The 20,462-nt window shown below is 39.6% G+C and overlaps 1 protein-coding gene across 6 annotated transcripts; it reads left to right on the forward strand.

The window, feature by feature from the left end:
- The first annotated feature begins 330 nt into the window (after positions 1-330).
- On the forward strand, positions 331-20,232 carry LOC135483270 (huntingtin-interacting protein 1-like). Of its 6 annotated transcripts, none has more exons than XM_064763984.1 (32): positions 331-522; positions 1,952-2,015; positions 2,277-2,419; positions 3,933-3,989; positions 4,233-4,313; positions 4,550-4,626; positions 4,913-4,939; positions 5,176-5,237; positions 5,362-5,502; positions 5,784-5,841; positions 6,319-6,394; positions 6,693-6,824; positions 7,527-7,612; positions 7,887-7,959; positions 8,153-8,245; positions 8,366-8,444; positions 8,669-8,757; positions 9,024-9,092; positions 9,351-9,377; positions 10,858-10,995; positions 11,183-11,434; positions 12,295-12,412; positions 12,813-12,998; positions 13,301-13,408; positions 13,564-13,814; positions 14,032-14,121; positions 14,297-14,359; positions 14,483-14,583; positions 14,920-15,149; positions 15,327-15,499; positions 16,449-16,556; positions 17,830-20,232. In XM_064763984.1, the coding sequence occupies exons 1-32, from the start codon at positions 445-447 to the stop codon at positions 17,845-17,847; spliced, it is 3,348 nt and encodes a 1,115-aa protein (XP_064620054.1). In that variant the 5' UTR covers positions 331-444; the 3' UTR covers positions 17,848-20,232. The 6 variants fall into 6 exon arrangements, with proteins under 6 accessions (XP_064620054.1, XP_064620058.1, XP_064620056.1 ...); XM_064763987.1 differs by lacking the exon at positions 331-522 and adding an exon at positions 1,701-1,829; XM_064763988.1 differs by lacking the exon at positions 16,449-16,556.
- The last annotated feature ends 230 nt before the right edge of the window (positions 20,233-20,462 follow it).

Consider the following 20,462-nt stretch of genomic DNA (forward strand, 5'->3'; position numbering starts at 1 on the left):
CCTTATTCGCCTTATCCAATTTTGCCTTCTCCCATTTAGCCTTCTCCTAACTTGCCTTTTCTCAATTCGCCTTCTACGATTTCGCCATCGTCTTATCTCGCCTTTGTTCCAATTGGCCTTCTTCCTAACTCGCCTTCCTCTCATCTTGCCTCATCCTTGTTTGCCTTTTCTTATTTCGCCTTTGTCCTATTCTGCCTTGGTTCCATCCTGTCAGGTATTTTAAGTCAGCAAAATGCTTTTAAACCTGGTGGACGCTGGTTGACGCTGTTTAGTATGACCCAACCCAACTATGTTAGTTTCACTTTCTATGTTTAGACGGCAGCACCGATGCGTAGGTGGATTCGCATGAAATGTCAGTGTGGATTTGTTGATCAAAACTCCTGATATCTACCGTTTTAATAGATAATTTGCATGCATATGAACTGATCAAATTGGCCTTTAACTATGGCCTTACCAAGAGTGCTGTCATCAAGGGGTAAAACCCAAGCAGAGATTGAGAAGGAAACTTTTGAAAGACACCAGGTTTGTTGTGTACATTTTGTGCACATTTTTACTTTACAATTTGAATTAGGCCTCGAGTATCTGTATGAGCACTCTGACTCTCATGCGTCACCACCATATCGAGATCCACAATATATTGTGGGTCAAGGTGCAGTGTGCGTGAGTTAGCTGAGCCTGAGAGGGCTGATGCCTGATGGTGGCGGTGCCAGTGGTAGTGGCAGTGGTGAGAGATGCCGCCTCGACTGCCGAGGCCCGAGTGTTCGGTGGTGGTGCCATGGTGGCTTGCTGCTGGTCTACACTGGATCAAGGCATTGGTCAATAAAATCTCAGTTTTGTACGTCATTGCAAGGCTAATTCATACTCTACACCATATCCAGTTGCCGTTGTTTGACACTGACAGTAGGCTACCTGGAGGCTGGATGAGACTTTACAGTAACACTTTCACTTCTGTTATGTGAATGGTTTGCTTTACTTTGACGATTCATTCAACACCGCCCAGTGCCTTGGATGACAGCATTACAATATGTAGGCCTGTGCGTGAATATCTGTGATATTAAAAGCAGCTGTTGCCATGAACACATGAATTAGTCTCGCATCAACATGATAGATGGTAGCACGTGTATCCATTACAAGATTGTATATTGCAGGATCAAATTGGTACTGTATTTTGATGTGATGGGGATTTTAGTAAGCAATTTTGGGTGATGTGCTACAAATTAGTGTTTATGTGTGTGCCACTGCATGTATTTGTCACAGTAGTGACAACTAGAATAGACGCACCATTGGCAGTGGAGTAAGGCAGGGCCAGATCCGGGGGGAGTCGGAAAAGGGAGGTTTGAAAGCGGTAGCTAATACAACGTGAAAAATCCACAATTATCATCACTTTTGAAAATAATCACAAAGGAAGAATGTTTGAGTCCAAAGATTGTCAGAAGGGTTATAATTTCTGCCAACAGAAAACTGCAGTCTCGTAAAAAAAACCTTTCCAAACATAGAAAATGGATATGATATCGTGATGCCCATGGATGCCATAATATCATCATTGAATGTAGTGTATGATTTTGATTTCCCTTGACCTACATTTGGTATCTTCTGACCGGAAAATTATAATTGTGTGAGGAGGCAGCTACTTATGGTGTGGGATTGCATGATGAGATACTTATAAAGCCTTCCTACTCAATGTGGTCTTTTCCTATGAACTCGCATTGAGTCTTGCTGAAGTGGGAGGTCGAGTCTGAAGACACTGTGAGCGTATACTCAGTGCTTCATGTACATTTAGTATTTTTGCTCAACTCTTCTACTCAATCATCCGTAAAATGAGTTACAAGGTAGGCCTATGAGGATTCTGAGGTGGTAAGATGTGTTTTGTTCATGAGCTTGTCTTATTGGACAAATATCTTTCCAGATGCTGGATAATGCCTTTATATCAATTTCTTTTTTATAATTCCAGACGACGAGCATCCAGAAAGCGATCAGTGCAAATGAAGTGCCTGTGAAAGAGAAACATGTCAGAAGTATCCTTTTGACAACTAAATGAACTTTATTAGTTGGTTTGTTTACAATGTATGTTTTGACTTTCATCAGGAATTGTTGTATTCCTGCTAGAATATATAGATACATAGTTTGGGCGATATGAAAAAACTACTATCAAATTTGATTACATGTGTACATGAAATTGACCCTTCAGAAGCTGGTGTCATGACATATAGATGTTGAACAGTTGTTCCCTTTGCATATATCAGGTGTCCAGTTTTTTTCCCTTGACCACTTGTCAGGTGCAATTATCGGAACATTTCAAGAAAATGGCGGTGGGATGTTTTGGAGTGTGTCAAACAAGCTTCCCCTGCAAGGGAACCCGATTATATGTTGGAAGTTCCTTCATGTTCTGCACAAGTTGATGAGAGATGGTCATAAAAATGTAAGTATTCCCTGTTTTCACTATAGCCAGTATAGGTATGAGTAAATGTAGGTCAGTCGCTTAGCAGTGGTTGTCAACTCTCTCATACATCATTTATTGGGCCATTTTGACCATGTCTATTGTCCAGTCATTCCAGGTCCTCCCCAGTGCTTGATGGGGCAGAACTTCCACAAGAGTAGGAAATAAAACTGCACTGTGATCTATGTAGTGGTTTTTGGTCTATTATTGTCTAATCTAGCTGCATTTCCACCTGGATAGTCCCCCCTGGCGATTCTCTGGCTGGGGTGCCTATATCTGTGTGACATTCTTTAGCTCATGCATTAGCTCTCTGGTCATGCTAGTGTAAATCAGTAACTGTTAGTTGTGAGTCAGTTGCGTGTCAAACAATGTCAAATCAGTCTTGAATCCTGTATGTGTTTCATGAAAAGACAAGTGGTATTTTGACGGGTATTGAGTGGTAGAATGGCACAATAATTGAATCAATGCGGCCATGAATAATGTATTTTCCCGTGAATGGAATCTGGGGCTACTAACTCATGCTGGCATGACAAGTGTGACATGAACATGCTGAAATATTCTGATTGAATCTGAATGCAGCTGGTCATGTTGACAAAAACTGTAAACTATTTTCTACTAAAATGATTTATTATCTCAAATTAGAATTAAAATTAAAATAAACTGGAAACTTGGTGAATAGCCTTGAGTGTTTATTATACTAAATCATTTCCAAAAATGCCTTGTTAGAAGCATTTTTCTTGTGTTGGATTGGAAGCAGGTCACCTTGCCTTCCAACTCATTTAAGTGAACACTTTAGTTGAAGTTGCTCTTGACACAATAAGCTGACCTTCTGCTGCTCTTGAAACTCTCCACATTTCATAAAGTCATCCTGCCCCTACGTGCAAGTAAAAAATAACTACTTAAAGTTTAACATTTTGGCGCGTATTACTTAAACGATGGGTGAAACACCTCTGGAGACCTTGTATGACACTTTTATTGACATACATCGAGCTGAATCAAGCTTTCCACCTTCTATGGCAACAAGAGCATTGCGAAAACTTATGATTGAATATTGATCTTGGGGCTATTTCTATCTTGATAGTTCTTTTAATGTGAAGTGGTCTGAATTTGAGCTGATATAATTGATGCAGTAAGTGATTTATTTGGGGGGAGGAGTCTATCGTTGTTGTTTTCTTTCATGATTTATGCTGAAGAGTTCAATTGTCCTTTTCAAGGATCACTTGACATGATGCAGGATGTTCCCTTGTGAGACAATCACGATCCGATATTGATAGTTAACCAACGTTGTCAGTCCGATTATAGGCTCATTGACAAGGTCAAAATGTATCCTGGAGTGGGATACAAAATAAGAAGAATTAACCCCTTCTGTTGCAAAATCTTCCCCATTGGTGTCAACTAGCTGCTGAAATGAGCTGGTTTCACACAATCCTTGAAAAACTACTACAAAGTGCACGTCTGGCCGTGTTTGCTTAATTGACTGCTTTCTATCTTACAGGTTATCCTCGATTCCCAGAAGTACTGTTCCCATTTGACGGATCTTGGAAAATTATGGGTGAGAACCCTCAGATTAGTATTTGATTTTCTTTAAAGTTAAAATGAATAAGGACACATTTGGGACTGACAAACACTGTCCATAACAGAGAGGTGTGCTGGTTATTGAGGTCAAATTGAATAGAAATGAACAAAATCAACATCTTTTTTATAGAGGGTGTCTGTCCTAGGTGTCCAGGGGAGGTTCCACTTTAGTAACTCATATGGTCATGGTAATATAATCATATTTTGCTTGCACTTGCAGGGTCACTTGAAGGATGGATATGGAAAACTGATCAAGTTGTACACAAGGCTGCTGGTGCAGAAACTCACATTCCACAAAAAGGTACGGCACCCTGAAATTGTTCATTTCAAAACATCGAGAGTAGGATTTCAAGTGACCTTTGCTGGCAGAAGGTGACTTGCAAGATAAGGTCGTCGTTTAAGGAAACATGTGTTCGAAAGATCATAGAATATTTCGTAATGGTTTTGTAATGCCTATCGCATGCCTTGAACATGAGTGCACTGACAGGCATGGATTTGGGGTTTCTCACCTAAAAACTGTTTTCTTTTGGTTTCCAGTACCCGGCAATTCCAGGCAGCCTAAAATTATCAGACGAAGAACTAGATGAGATTGTTGGCAGGGACATTAATAGCCAGTGAGTGACTCCTTATGTTTACTTGTTGCATTGTGACATTACTCTAAAGAAGAGACATACACATCACTGTGATGGTACTCTTAAAAACCAACTGGAATTCTTGAAATGATGCATGTAAATTTGGCGAAATAGTCACTACTGAAATTGGTTGCCAACTTGTATTGATTCCAGAGGAATTTTACTTAGGAATGGTTGTTTGGAACAGTTACAAAGTTAAGAAATGTACAGGCACATTTTCTATTCAAATCAAACAGTTTGTGAAAATTCTCTGTTGATTCTTCCGCAGATCAACTAGCAATCGTATGCAGGGGAGGTGAGCTATAGTTTGAGCTTAAGACGTTTTTCAAAATCCTAAATTCCAACCCATTTTGTATACACACGTGTATCTCGGTATGGTCCTTGATCTGGTGTGTCCATATACCCTCCCATCTATCATCCTCTTGTTCTACAGTATACTGGGTTTGGTTTAATACCCTTCCTCCAAAAATGGGTGGTCAGAATTGTAATGCTTTATTACACTTACGTTCACCTCATTCATTTCTTTTGCAGTTTCGAAGTGAGTGTTGACATGCTGGATTACATGGACGAGATCCTAACGCTACAAGCTGGAGGTAAATATGAAATAAATGCTGTCTCCATAGCAAATTGAATATCATAATGGGCTTGTCGTCTATTTGATTTTGCCTTGGGAGTTGCATTCCTGAAATTTCAAGTACTTGAAATTATATCTTTCAGTGTTTGGTTCCCTGGATATGTCACGCTCTAACTCCATGACAGCAACCGGCCAATGTCGTCTGGCACCACTCATCCCGTGTATCCAAGACTCTGCCCTTCTCTATGATTATATAGTCAAATTATTATTCAAGCTTCATGCAAGTAGGTACTCTTCTCAGTTCAGGAATCAGCCTGTAAAGCATCCTTCAAAGAAGAGGTCAGTGCACGTGCTGTGCTACTCTTGGACATTTCAGGCCAGTTGAAAGTTTTGAGTGGCACTGGCCAAGCCTTGAACCCATGATCTTCCGATTACAAGTCAGATGCTTCTCTACTATGCCACTGCGCTTCCCATTAAAGCTTAGCATTCGAATTATGAACACTTTTCTTTAACTGATAGAAAATGCTACCCGACCTATGTAAATATAATTTATCCCTTCATTCAGGTCTTCCTGCTGACACCCTGGCTGGTCACAGGGATAGATTCGGACAGCAGTTCAAAAGGTAGGGTGCTGAAGATTGATAATACTCAATCAGAACTGGTGGAGATCATGTCGGGCCTATTTGTTTAAATACATTTGAAGTGTAACAAATAAGAGAATTCAGTACGGAGTGTAACGTAATGTATTGTCGATAACTATTGCTCTTATTCACATTCTAGGGCAACAGCTGTGGCTGGAGCTTGTCTGGTCGGCTAATTGGACTATGGGCATCTATTACAAGCATGTGCTCAACCCAGTGTAGAAATTGAAATAACAATGTTGAAATAAAAATATTGTCTGATAGGAGCCATTTCTTGTATCAGAGTCTGATTGATGTCCCTTTCCCTATGATAACCCTTTCCCTGATACATGGCTCTGATTTAAACGGTATTTAATTGTATAAAACAACCCAAACCAATGTCCATGTATGAAAACTTTTCTTTGTCTTCTTTTCTTTGTTTTGGCTGAAGGACCTCAGAATGATCCTTTCTGTTTTCAGTCTGAAGAATTTCTACTATAGTTCCCGCAATCTACAATACTTTAAGAATTTGTTATGCGTGCCCTCAGTACCTGATGTAAGTATACCACACCAGAACAGGATTCAATAGTACGACTACCGTTGCTTGCCGAAAGTAAGAATCTGATCCCTTGCTTCTCTTCCGTCACCTCAACTGCAGTAATATGATGTCTGAGTAAAAAATATTTTTCAAATCAATAACTTTTTCAAAATTAGTGAAAATAGTTTTGATTTTCAAGATTGCTTTGAAGAAAACAACTTTAGGATTCTTCTTTACAACAAAGGCCGCAGCTTTTGATCTAATTGTAACATTTGAAAGCGCTCATTGTCACCTGTTTCTTCTGTCATCTTTTCAGAATCCTCCTAATTTCCTTGTCGCCTCTGAACTCCATCGCCATGAGAGGTTGGAGGTGGTTGTGCCAGAAGCCCAGCCTGACCCTGAACCTGAGGTGGACTCCTTAATCGATACGGCAGAGCCACCACAACCGGTTAGTACTGCGTTGTTCTATTTGACATATCTCACATTTGACTGCCTGTTGAGCTAAGCCTTGTATTGAAGAGTACCAGCCAATAATTGGTCTCTGAGCACTGATAGATTTCATTTCTAAGAGCCCCTCTCATCTCCACTGTTGCTACTGGTCAATATCCAAATTGGTGGTACTCAGAAACGAACACACAGTTTCATGTAGGGCGTAGAGATGATTGATTATGATTCGTTGTGAAATTTGAAAATCTGTAATGTCTGTATGTAGTTACTGTATTGAGTCAGTCTTCAAATTCAAGCTGGATATAATCGTTCTTTGGCCATTCTGGAATAGTTGTCAGTAATCAGACCACATGATAAGCCCAGGATAGTTAATCTTCTCCATACACCAAGATAAGATTTTGCTGTGTCCATGGATGGACTTGCCTGATAGTCAAGATGCCAAAAAAAGTTGAAACTGACGTTGTAGCATTAGCTTATCCTAATGTAAGCAATTTTCACTCTTACTGTTTCTCCAATACCATACTCATATGTTAACCAATTCTTCTTCTCCTGTATTTCCAAATCGTATATTGACAATCATGTTCTGGTGATGAATGCTGTTGTCTATAGATTGCAGTGTCTATTGTTTGATGATCAAGAGCACTGCTAAATCAGAATCAAGACCCAAAATATTGTCATTGTATTTCTTTTCCACTAATTTCAGCCCATACCTGACCGGTTTGACAGTGTATTTGGTGGCAATATGGGTAACTTTAACTTCACTGAGAAAGATCCGAAGTTAGAGGAGAAGTGAGTATTCATTTTAGTTAAATTCACGCTTGTTCTAAATTCCCATACTTCAATATATATATGAGTAACCTGAGTAATAATAAAAATATCATGAAAAGACAATGTTGTCATAAGAATCTTCTGCTGGCAGTTAAACACATTCTTGAGTTGCCAAGTTAAGTTTGGTTTTGTCTGATATCTGTGTGTGCCTTGATTGTTGGTAACTTCATGCTGATGGAAAGATATGTTTGCTCCATTTGGCTGGGCCTTGATTTTCCTTATCGTCATTTTTCAGAGATAAACTGATAGAGCAACTCCATAGGGAAATCGAGAGACTGAAGAGAGAAATAAACAGAATGAGGGAGGATGTAAGATGCGATTTTTGAAATTGATCATCTCATGAGCAACTCAACATGATGGGTGACCTGAGGCCGGCCTGAAAACATGTATATTATGCCGCCATTTAAGCAGACTGCTGTGATAAAGTCAGTTGATTAGTCTTGTGTATTTCTGTTGCTAGGATTGAGTGATACTCAATCTTTCTATTGTGTGTCTTTACAGCATATGGTTACTGTGCAAGCACTGAGGGAACAGATCATGAACCTTGAAACAGAGCTGGAGTCGGTGAAGAAGTTAGCCCAACATGCAGGAGAGGTAAGATGTGCGACATCATCTTCTTAGATTGGTATCAATTAAAGCTGCCAAGTGATCACTCGTCTGTGTCGAGTTGTGTCGAGTGGATGACCGTTGCTGAAGACAGTAATCATTTTTCAGGAAAATAATCGCCTTCGCAGCGAGCTTGAGATGAAAGCAAGAAATGATGAGGTGGCGGTGCAGTTACAATCTGTCGACAGTAAGTACAGTTCATGTTGTGTATGTGATGGTAGACCAGTCTTTTACTATATAAACCTGTTATGAGAGTGAACATGAAAAGTGTTTACCTGAAGTAACACTAAATGGGGGAAATTTTAGATTACGTAGCCCTGCTTTTTGGGGCATTGGCATATTCTCTATCTATAATGCCTGAATCATGGGCTCAGATGAAAATAATGTATAACTTTGCTTGTTCTTTCTTAGAACTTGCCAAGGCAAATGAAGAAAAGTTCAAGAAGATGAAAGATATCTATGGTCAGCTAAGACAGGAGCATGTTTCTCTCATCAGAACGGTAAGTAGGACATGAGGAGATTGAAATGTACACCTTGTTCCAGCGTAGAAATGGCAGAAAGTTGATTGATTCTCTCTCTTTCCTAGAAAGCTTCCTCAGGGATCTTGTGGAGTATGGTTTTGACAAACAGAAGTGTTTGAGAAGTTATCAAAATGTGGACTGACTTCTGGGGATTTTCCCCTATTTCTTGCCAAATTGAGCTCTGCTCAGATGAATTCAAGCTTGACTAGACTTGAGTCATATATTTCATTGTTTTCCCATTACAGCATGCAGAGGTGAATAAACAGTTGGGAAGTGCCAAGAAAGTCCTAGAAGACAAGGAACAGGAGAAGAAGGTGAGGCGTAGTGCTTGAGATCGGACGGGAAGTTGCCATGATCGGGATTGAGTTGAAATATAAAACAGTGACATCAACACCAACACACAGACATGCTTAAGTTCATATCACTTGGAAAGTTGTCCCTCACAACATTCAAATTCTTACTTGTTGTCATAAACCTTACCAGATAGTGATCAAAGTCAGCAATGCTAAACCTGTTTCGTTCCATATCTCCTTACCCCACTAGTCTAACCTCGTTGATGTATTCTGTTTTAGAGGTACTCCATCACCAACTTCCCAGAGGTTTGAAATTCTGTCAGCTCTGCATTCCCGAATTGCTTTTCCCATCATTCCACCTTTCAGCATGCACATCATGGGCATATCCACAGCAGGCTATACAGGAGTATTACTCCACATATTTCCAAATCAGCATAACAAGCAGTGGAGTTGTTGAACTTCCCCGAGTTATGGGGTTGGACACTTTTGATTATTACACTGCAACGGGATGTCCTTTTTAACAGAACCTCGCCCCACAATTTGGCAAAGTTTGGCCACTCCACTGCCAATGCATTGATCTTGAAAGAAGCAAATTGTTGATTATGAAAAGAATGGAAAAACTAGTTTCCATTGCTTGTGGTGAAGAGATTGCATGGAGATAATGACATCAACAGTTGATGTCACCTACTGTGACATGTATGCCCTGTGCATTTTGGATCTTCTCCTGATTTCAAGAGTTCCATCTATGTTTCATGTATCATTTATTCTTTCAGAATGAAATTATTATTCAGTGTTCATTATATTATTTATATAGAAATGTTTTTTCTTGCTTTCACAATGTTCAAAGAAATATTGGCCTTTGTTTTCAATAAAAAGATGATGTTAATGTTTTGTGTCAGAATCATACTCATGTGGAATGACGTTTGATCATGCTTTTTTTCTTCTTTTTGATATATAATGACTAAAACTCATACATGTTGTTGCATGTGTATGCTTGTGGTGTGCACACTCTTATAAATTCAGCCCTCAGAGTTGGATAGGAATTGCCAGGAAGATTTTTGACGCCGAGGCAGTCCTCTTTTAGTTTTGTGGGTAGAGTGTGACTTATAGTGTAATGCCTTGCATCAAGTGATGGAGATGAAGGAAAATCGAATGAAGGCCATTTCGTCTTTGATATGGTCATGCCAGTCTCATTGTAACTCAATGCTGACATCATCTAGAGCTCTTGTTTTTACCATTTTCCAGTTCTGTGCGAAAGTTTTCACAAATCAGCAATCATTCATTACTACCCCCACATGCACACTTTTTCTTTGATGAAATATTTCTAATCTGCATGAGTCATGCGCCTCAATGTCCAATATAAATAATACCTGATCATCATGTGACGCATTTGTACATCATTTCCATTTGTGTTTCACTAATAATGTATGCAGTTGATTTTAATCTATAACGCCCATTACTTTGTTGTTTCTGCTTGGTGTACAACAAAGTCATCTGCTCATGATCATAAAAAAGGAAGGACAGTGTATTAGAAAACAGGTCTTTGTAAAACTTGGCCTATATGATGAAAGATAGATCAGATAGGAGGTCAAGTTGCACAGGTTCAGTGTTCTCCCTGACTGTTTTGAATATCTCACCCAACACATTTAAAACACAGCACCACTTAGTAAGAAAACAAACAAAAAGAGAAAAAAATTTGAGGATATTTTTTTTGATTATTGCAAAATCATCGGGCTCTGTTGTCCTGTCGTTCAAATTTGCTGACTTGGCATTTTCTGCTTTCCAGGAATTGGAAGGTCAGCTCGATCTTGCAAAGAATGAGAAGAAGATGGTTGAGAGTATGATGCAGAAGTCGTCAGATGACACGACCAACCAGCTCGCTTCAACTAAGGCTTTAGTCATGCAGCTGGAGCAGGAGAAAAAGGTAGGAAAACCTATTAGCTCAAAAGAATATTCACTGCTATTTTGGTCGCCAAAATGCTTTCTGCAAGACTAGGTCGGGTCTTGTAGAGAGGTAGCCTTGACTGAACTGTAATTGAGACCATCGTTGGACTGTTTTGAGAATTCTAATTGCCTCTTATACATATATAATTGAAATCATTTGCTTTCAGGACATGGAAGACAAGCTTCAGGCCATCGAGAAGTCAAAAGGTGCGCTAGAAAATTCCCTCCAGCAGACAGAAGAAGAGCGTAAGGAGTTGGAAGGCTTGAAACAGGAGTTAGACACGCTGTTACATGACACTGAGGAGAAGTTACACGACATGGAGCTGGAGCATGGCAACCTGAAGGAGAGTTATGAACAGGTGCAGACGCAACTGAAGGAGACGCAGGGCTCCAAGACGGGCATTGTAAAGGAGCTCGAGGTCAGTTGGCTTTGTCATATTGTCTCAAATGTATTCTGACGGCGATCCTTTGTGGAATATATTCTGAAGCACTAATATCTTTAAAGTCTCCATCACCTCCGAGAAACAAAGACAAAGGTTTACATGTCACGCTGACATGGCAGTCCTGATTCGAGCAAAACATAGGATTCCAATGCACTTGCAGATCTGTGATTCCTCACTAAAATGTGATCTACATGTTGGAATGCCCATTTGAATGTAATTACCCACTGTGTTCCTGCATCCGTTCCAGTATGGTGTCTATGGCTATGTTAATCCAACTGAAGTCCCAAGAAATTGTGACTGCTGCCGAGTCATGGTATTCTTTCATTTCAAAAGCCTCATTATTCATTCAGGGTCCTATTTAGCTTGTACGTCTGCTTATTTACTTGTTTTGAGTTGATAGGGACACATTAGAACCTCATGTCGCCAATGTTTCTTTGTCACATCTATCTGTACTTCATTCATCAATTGACTTCATGATGAAGAACCTCTTCTTGAATCTTCTTCAGATTCTGTTCAAGGGAGATTAGAAGATTATCTTTGCTCTTTTAGTTTTCTAAGAGATTTAGCTTATTTCATTTTCCTTTGGTTCGTTATATTAACTTTGTCTTTTCGTTGGCTGAGCTGTTGTTGTTTCAGTCCTTCAGGTTCAGGAGCCTTTGTTCAGATGGCGGGAGTTATGATGTAATGTCACCTTATTGCTCCTCTGAGCCCAGTGGTGACTTTCCATTCCTGACATGCTCCTCAGTGAAGTGGAAAAGTACAATCATGTACACTCATCTCAACTGAAGGTCTCCTTTGTGTCTACCAGTCTAAAGTTGTTAATTGCTTGTTTCCAGTGTACGAAGGAAAGTCTTGTTGCTCTTGAAGCTAAGCTGAAGGAGCTCGAGAAACAGAAACAGGACGACATCGAGAGGCTCAAGACCGAACATATGGATACTCAACATAAAATACTGGGTAAGAAATAATATTGTGTGGAAATGACTGATTCCAACCATACTCATTCTCAATGCCAATGACTATGTGAGCGCTATTGGATAGGATATATGATGTTGAAGGTGTACATGAAGCTACCAGGAGCTGGAACCTGACAACAAGAGTCTGAGGGACCAACAGTCAGCTGAAGTCAGGTGTCAGCTTCATAAACCAAACCATTCTTGTATCTGAGCTAGTGTCTAATGTAAAGAGCAAGGTGATGTCGCAGGCAAACATGTGTATTTAGTTTTCAACGTGATGTTCGATCTACAGTTGATAAGAACATGAAAATGAGCATGAAGGTTGTCTGGCGGTGATGTGGGATATCGAGAAGTATGTGGCAAGCATTGTAACATTCATAATATTCCTTTCCCTCTTCCAGTCCATGCCGTAGAGGAGGCAGAGTCAATATTGAACGATGCTCTGGAACAGTTTGATAACCCTGGCCTGATTGCTGTCAAATGCTCAGCAGACTATCTTATCTCACGGATCGACCCGACCATTACATCGACTGAGGAACTGAGGACAGCATGTGAGAACTTTAAGGCACATCCAAAACAAGAGGGAGGTAAGTTGGTGGTCGATTTTTGAGGAGGGCTTCAGTTTATAGGTCAGATTCAACTGAGTTCCAAGAGCGCGACAAACTGGCAAATACCTCCTGTATAGCAGTCGGTCATCACTCGTCAGGATATCATGGAAAAACATGTCTTTCATGTAGGTTTTTGCCTCATTAAAACCTCTTTCAAACTAAATAGATCATTTGCCATTGGTTTCAAGTGTCTGATTTACAGTCAACTTTGCATACCAGAGAGATGGTTGAATTGAGTGAAAGTGAAGAAGAGGAACTAAATCTTGCTTGTCCTGTTCCAGTTATCGATGACATTGTCCAGAAGCTCTCCATGTTTTCTTACCGAGCTGGTGATTGCATCATCAATGGAAAAGCAACATCTCATTCTGCCCCGATAGAAAAAGGAGATGGTAAGTCTTGTTATTGTTTTGTAGGCAAGAGAAACCTGACGCTATGATGGCTGGATGTTTCGATGCTTAAAAATTATGTTTGAAATTCTGAGCTTTTCAGGTAAAAACAAGTTGTTTGTCACTGTGTGATTTGACAATTTTCTTCCTGCTTTCAGAATTGGCATCTAAATGTCGTAAATGTGGCACAGATGGTTTGAGTCTACTTGGCCTGATACGCCAGGATGCCCACGACAACATCCCAGCCGAGGTTGACGAGGTTTTGGCATCCTTGCGTCAGATTCATGCCATGGCAGAAGAATTACGACCTAAGATCCAGGATGTGAAACCAGAGGAACTAGGAGACCTTGTGGACCAGGAGATGTACTCAACGCAGGAGGCTATAGACCAAGCGGCATCAAGATTTCAGGTAAGAAACTTGCAAATATAACCCTCTGACTTAAAAGGGAGGTTATGGTTTAACCTAATCCCAGGCATCAGGTGGGAAATTTGTGAAGAGTCCATTTCAAATATCTAGTTGGCCACATTGTGAACTTAGGACTATTATACTGATTCTATTCAATTTCTATACTTTTTTGCGACCGTGCTCAAGGTCAAGTACATTTTCACCGTTTTTCATCTTTCAGGACATGCTCGAGTCATCACGTAAGGACCACAGTGGTATCCAATTGGAAGTCAATGAGCGAATCATTGATTCTTGTACTGCGCTGATGAAGGTACGTTTCGATCATCATCCACGCAAACATTTACAAAAATACCAATGATGTGATCTACATAGTGTTGAATATCTTGTAGAGAAGAGGAGTAAAGAGCACAAGATAAAACTAACTTGTCTGTACTGTAGGTGAGACTGATCACCTGTCAATAATTTGTGTTCATTTCTAATTCCAGGCTATCAAGATCTTAGTGGAGAAATCTAAAGCCTTACAGAGAGAAATCGTAGCGCAGGGCCGAGTAAGTATTCCCTGAATTTATATCAAGCATCTCTTACATGAAGCATTCATATTTCACTCAGGTGTGTTAATAGAGTACAAACAAGGTGTTCCCAGATGCTAAGTGTTCTCTTTGACATTCCAGGGTGCAGCAGACTCTAAGGAGTTCTTCAAGAAACACCACCGGTGGACAGAAGGATTGATATCTGCTGCAAAGGCGGTCGGGGCAGGTGCTAATCACTTACTGTAAGCATCCTTTAAGTCTTCTTCCTCTTCTCATTTAACTAGTTGTCAGCTAACCAGCCAGGCAGATTGAAAAGAGCTACCAACGGGGCTTGAAACTTTGACCTTCCATTCATGAGGCGGGCACCTGATGTTGATCTTTTGATACAGAAGTTTAAGAAGAGGGTTGGCCTCGTGATCCAGAGATTGTGGGTCGACTCCTGGCTGAGTCACTTCTTGGTAGTTCTCCTGCTCTAGTTTAAATGAGTGCTTGAAACTCTAGCAAATAGCGATGATTATAATCCCCAAAGCACTTTGAGCAAAGTACCTCCCAATGATAATACACTTTTTCCTTTACAGAGACTCGGCTGATAAACTGGTGAGAGGTAATGGCACATTTGAGGAGGTGATCGTGAGTTCTCAAGACATCGCAGCAAGCACAACGCAACTGGTGGTGGCGTCGCGAGTCAAGGCTGACCCGAAGAGTAAGAGCTTAGCCGATCTGACGAGTGCTTCGAAGGGAGTGACACAGGCGACGGGCAATGTGGTCGCCTCGGCCAAGGCGGGTGCTTCTATGATTGAGGAGAAAGGTAAGCAGATTTACCATATGAAATCCATGATCTGATCGATGGTTGTCGTATATGCTCTGATATCCTGTTATTCTTCTATCCCACTTAAAGTTCTTTTGAGACCATAATTGCCCTATACAATAGAAATGCTGGCACTGAGTCTCATTCTTTTGCTCATGGAGAATCTTTCTGTTGCAGACACAATGGATTTCTCTCAAGTGTCTCTGACACAAGCAAAGAGGATGGAGATGAATTCACAAGTCCGGGTACTACAACTTGAGAACGATCTTGAGAAGGAACGGGTCAAGCTTGCTGAGCTGAGAAAGAAGCATTATCAGTTGGCGGGAGAAAGTGAAGGATGGGAGGTCGAGGTAAGCATTGTCACTATATTCACCATATTGTGTTAGTTCTTTTTTCTCGACAGAAGTGAGAGCACACCACGTTTTCAACATTGCTGGTGCCGTGACATTGTAGAATGTCTCCATCCTCCCTTGCATGGCGCAGTAATGTACATAGCTAATACAATGGTTAATTTCATTGACAGAGGTGATTCAAGAATGACCTTGTACATATGTGCTGAAAAATGCTTTGTATCATAATATGGCAAATTTTATGTCTGTGTGCATTGGAGATGATGCAACGGGAAGACGTAGTTCAAGGTTTCTATCATACTACCCATCCCTTTACCGTTTGAAGTTATTTATATTCTATCCACATGTGTCAATTGCACCATTTCAACTTGGCTCAACTCTTTCTTCCATTTCTATGTTCGGTTTCCACAGAATTTTGTCCCCTATTTAGTTATTAAAAGACCCACCCTTAATCACATCAAAAAGGTAGCCAAGTTATTTTAGACATATTTATTCCATTTCTTAAAAACATTACTTCTGAAATTGCCTGAAAGTGTTTTGGATCAACATAAGATTTGCACTCTCAGAAATTATAGGTGTAGGGTATTATAACTCCAATCTTTCTAAAGAGTGCGATCAGCCCATAGTTAACTTGATTCACAACTTCTAAGTGACCTGCCTATTCATCTGGTGTGTGCATTTAGGTCACTGGTGCTGACAGCAGCATTAGTCAGCGTTATTCATCTGGCAACACTTGGCAGTGTTTTGGATCAAGTTAACCATGGTCTCACAGTGAATTATACAGTTCTAAGTCTCTTGAGCTAAACCTTGCTTATGACCATCTCCCAGAAGGCGAATGAAGCATGACTTCGTATAACATCAAGTATACATTAGATAAGATACGTACTTGATATTAGGATGCAGCTCCTGGACATTCTATTTTGAATCATATCATTGACTTTGATAACAGGATGTCGAGGCCCTTGATGAGTACCTTCAAGGCAAACTTTTAGCTGATGAGGTCAAGCAGAGGTTAGGCATGCCTGAGGCTCCCCAGGGTCAGGTGCCATTACAGGAGGTACACTACTGTATTATTGAGACTGTACCAAGCTTTTCTCCTTGTTTGTATTAACTGCATTTTTGTCATCATTTCTATTTTATGACAGGAATGGACATAGGGCAGAGTTTGGACAGAATTATTTGCAAAGTTGTCACTTGCTTTAAGATTTTTGGGTGAAAGTTATCTGTAAAACCAGTTTGGTCAACATTTTATAAGCCTTCTCCCAACTCTGTCCTATGTACTATTCCTCCTGTTATCAGCTATGTGGAATGTCGCAAATTAAGTTGAATCAGCTATTGTTATGTGAAATTGTCAAATTCATAGGCATGATTATGTCAATGTGCTAATCATTGATGACAGTTAGTTCTTTGAGGGTATTGGTGCATTCAGTTTGTTATGTGACTGTTTTTTGATTGTGACTGTTCAACCTTTCTTTAAGACTGACCCCAAGTTATGTGTCTTGATTATTCCTTTGAAAGTTCTCCATAGTTTTAGGGCATGATCATCTGAACTAGTCATATTACCCGGTACCATTACCCTGTAAATATGGCAACTATACTGGCATGCAGCATGCACATGAACTTTGATCAAAACCATAATTCATGTTTCTCACGCTCCATGCCAGTAAACTCTTGTTTTCTGATCTTCTGATTTCAAGACCAACTATGTGAAGTATTTGAATTTTCAAGTGGTTGACCCTAGGTAGATTAAGTTAGCATCTCTATAAAGTCTCATGTAGGATTTGTCTTTCCTTTTAATCTTTTATTAGTTTTGTTTGAAAAAGAATTACAGATAAAATTAAAAACATCACCAAGTGTTACAGTTCCCTTTTTACTCCTTGTTTATTGTCTGCATGAGGTTTACATTTGTGATGTACTTTATCGAACTTTCTGATATCCTTTACACGGGTCTTGGCTTTATTCATATTCATTCAGAAAAATTGTAACTGCTGTGTTTGTAAACCTCTGTCTCCGAGAAATGACTGCAGGAATCTACACTGTACCACCTGTGACTTAGTCAGATTGGTTGATATTACTCCTCACGTTAGACACAGTACCCGCTAACGACATCTGTGGGTCAACTTGCCCAATGCCAGAAATATTGAAGTACAAACCTTCCAACACCTCCTGTTTAAATGAGCATCACTGAGCAATTAACTGCCCTCAGTAGAAACCTTGAATGTGGAATGAGACATAATCTTCACTTTCAAATAACCAGTTTTCCTCCTTGAGATCTTAGGTTCCTACATTACATTCCCTTTGTTGAACTCTCTTCTGTTTTCCAATTTCAGAATTCATCACAATCATGATGTCTGCATGTCGCAACTCATCATAACGGAGTGAACGCAACTGGTAAATCCTTGTGAAGAAAGATGGCGCTTTAACTGGAATATTTAGAGTTAGCAATGATGTAGCATAGGATATACATGTTTAGTGCTTGGGTTATTCATGTACTCTGTCTGTATAGAGTGGTTTACTGCCAGGCCAGTTATTTCGCCTGTAAACATAAAATGGACGGATTACTCTGTTCAGTTTCATCAAAGACAAAGAGATTCAGGGGCAAAAACAGATGTCTTGAAATTTAAGGAGAGCCAACTCCTTAAAGATCTCATGCATTTCGTGTACATTGTCAAATCAGTACGGGTGAGGGGGATTGAGTGGGTCACATGATGACGCTGCATACCCCGATGATAGTATGGAAATCTCTCAGTCGAACGCATTTCATTTTAATCTCTGTCATGACCTGTCAAGATATTTCAAGAATCTGATGATGACCATGTGCATCTTGTAGATACAACCTTTCGTGGGTAAAATGGTATTCCATGCAGGGTTCGAAGTGTCACAGTTTCACAAGGTCTCCAAGATGCACACTTTCACTATTTGTGATGACCAAGAAGCGCCAATAAAATCTGCTGTGTGCTTTGACCTGGTTGTAATTGCCTCTGGATGCGTCTCGTAGTTGAGAAGTAAAATATATCAATGCTCTTTATTGGTCAGTAATTAAATGGAAATTATGAATAATTGATTTGTTAATTCACGTAGATGATAGAAATTTAATTTATGCAAAATTAATATTTTACTGATGATGTTGTATTGATTCAAAGGTCTGTTTTATTTTCCTGCATCAAAGTCTGGTCTGTTGTTACTTGTAGACCTGTCAAGTGTCCTTGACGTTCTGATGTAAGAAAACACTTGTGTTTCTCCTACACGTAGTAGAAGAGCCTTGTTATTTTGTTTATGTTCTTGGGATGGTGTACTTAGAAAATGAACTGTGAGTATTTTGAGCAAGGTAGTTTCTTCGTAGAATGACTGGAATCAATCTGTATAGTATGAAACCAGTATATTTATTGACAGCATGGATGTACTTGTGAGTTGAGTAGTAACAGACAAAAGATGTTCTAGTTGTTGGTGACTTGAATATCACTTCAGTCCCTTATGAATAAGTTCAATAGTCTATATAAAATTAATGAGAAAATGGCAGTTGAACCAACTTGAAGTCTGTAGTATCTTAAAATACTTACTTTGACAAAGCATAAACAATAAGCTTTTTAATCGAAATACATGTACACAACTTTGTCTGGCCATTTTAGGTTTTTTACATGCAGTGCCATTTTCTCATGTAGTGGATAAAGGACTAGCTTGTTTTCAAATGAATGAATTCTTTCCTGATCCTGCCATTTTTTGCATGTTTTTAATGCTCATTACTTAATGGAGCTTGGAAGGCGGCCTTGTCGTTAAATGTATGATAATAGGTAATCTACTTGTGATCGTCATTCATATTCATGTGTATAAATTCTATAAAATATCAACTTAATGTTTACATCTGGGAAGTGAAACTGTTCTTTATACGTGAGCTTTGAATACATAGCACCTCTTTCATTATGGAATGGCCATGCGTACAACCTGGTTGTACCCGATGTAGACCTACATTCACATTGGATTCGTTTTGTGGCAGCTTAATTTTTGCTGTGTCATCACTTTCGGCTATGTGAGTTACTAACTATGTCTAAATCTGGTGTAATATAATATCAATGTGTCATACAAAGTGTGCAATTTCTCCTCTTTGAGTAGTGGACAATTCAATTTGATTCTGTATGTTTGTTCAAGCTTTTCTGACTTGAAATCATTGGAACTTTGTTCAAGTAGTAAATGGTATAGATCTCTGATCTCCTATTCTGCCCAGCTCTCAGAAAGCCTGCAAAGAAGGCAAGATGCACGGAAGTAGGGTATTACACCTCTTTGACTAATTCTTCATCTTTCTGAGAGAGAGGCAGGAAGGGCACCAGTTATTTGATTGTTCCTTCTGAAACTAGTGGCAAGGATGTCTGTATATTGTCAAATCATTTATAGGTCACAATTCTTAGTAAGGTACTAGTTTCAATTCATGACTTAAGTTTCAAAATCTGTGCTTGAATCTACTATTTCATGATCTTGTGTAGTTTTCTTCTTGGTGGATCACAGTTTTAAGATGATTCCAAAGTTCAGTATTGTCAACAATTTGTTGCGCAATTCTATAGAAAGACTTGTGCAAGGATTGTTTTCTTATCCACTTGACCCCTATCATCATAGCTTGAATATACATGATTTCAGTTGATGTAATGTTATATCAAATGATTTTGCTCTTCAAGTCTTCATACTTGTCTGTAGTGGTATGAGTATAAATATTCATTATACATGATGAAATAAATATCATATTTCCTTGTAATTCTATATTCTGTCTTCATACCCACATTTGAAAGAAGCCAGAGCCCCAGTCTCAAGATGTGCTGTCTCCCCAAAAACATTCTACACGGAGATCACAAGATGTCCCTGGATGAGATACTGTCATGAAGATGTGTTGTCTCCTCAAAAACATTCTACATGGAGATCACACCATGTCCCTGGATGCAAAATTTTTTTTCCTGAACCTTTCGGGCAGTACAGT

The sequence above is a fragment of the Lineus longissimus genome, chromosome 2 (genome assembly GCF_910592395.1).
Source record: "Lineus longissimus chromosome 2, tnLinLong1.2, whole genome shotgun sequence".
NCBI lineage: Eukaryota > Metazoa > Nemertea > Pilidiophora > Heteronemertea > Lineidae > Lineus > Lineus longissimus.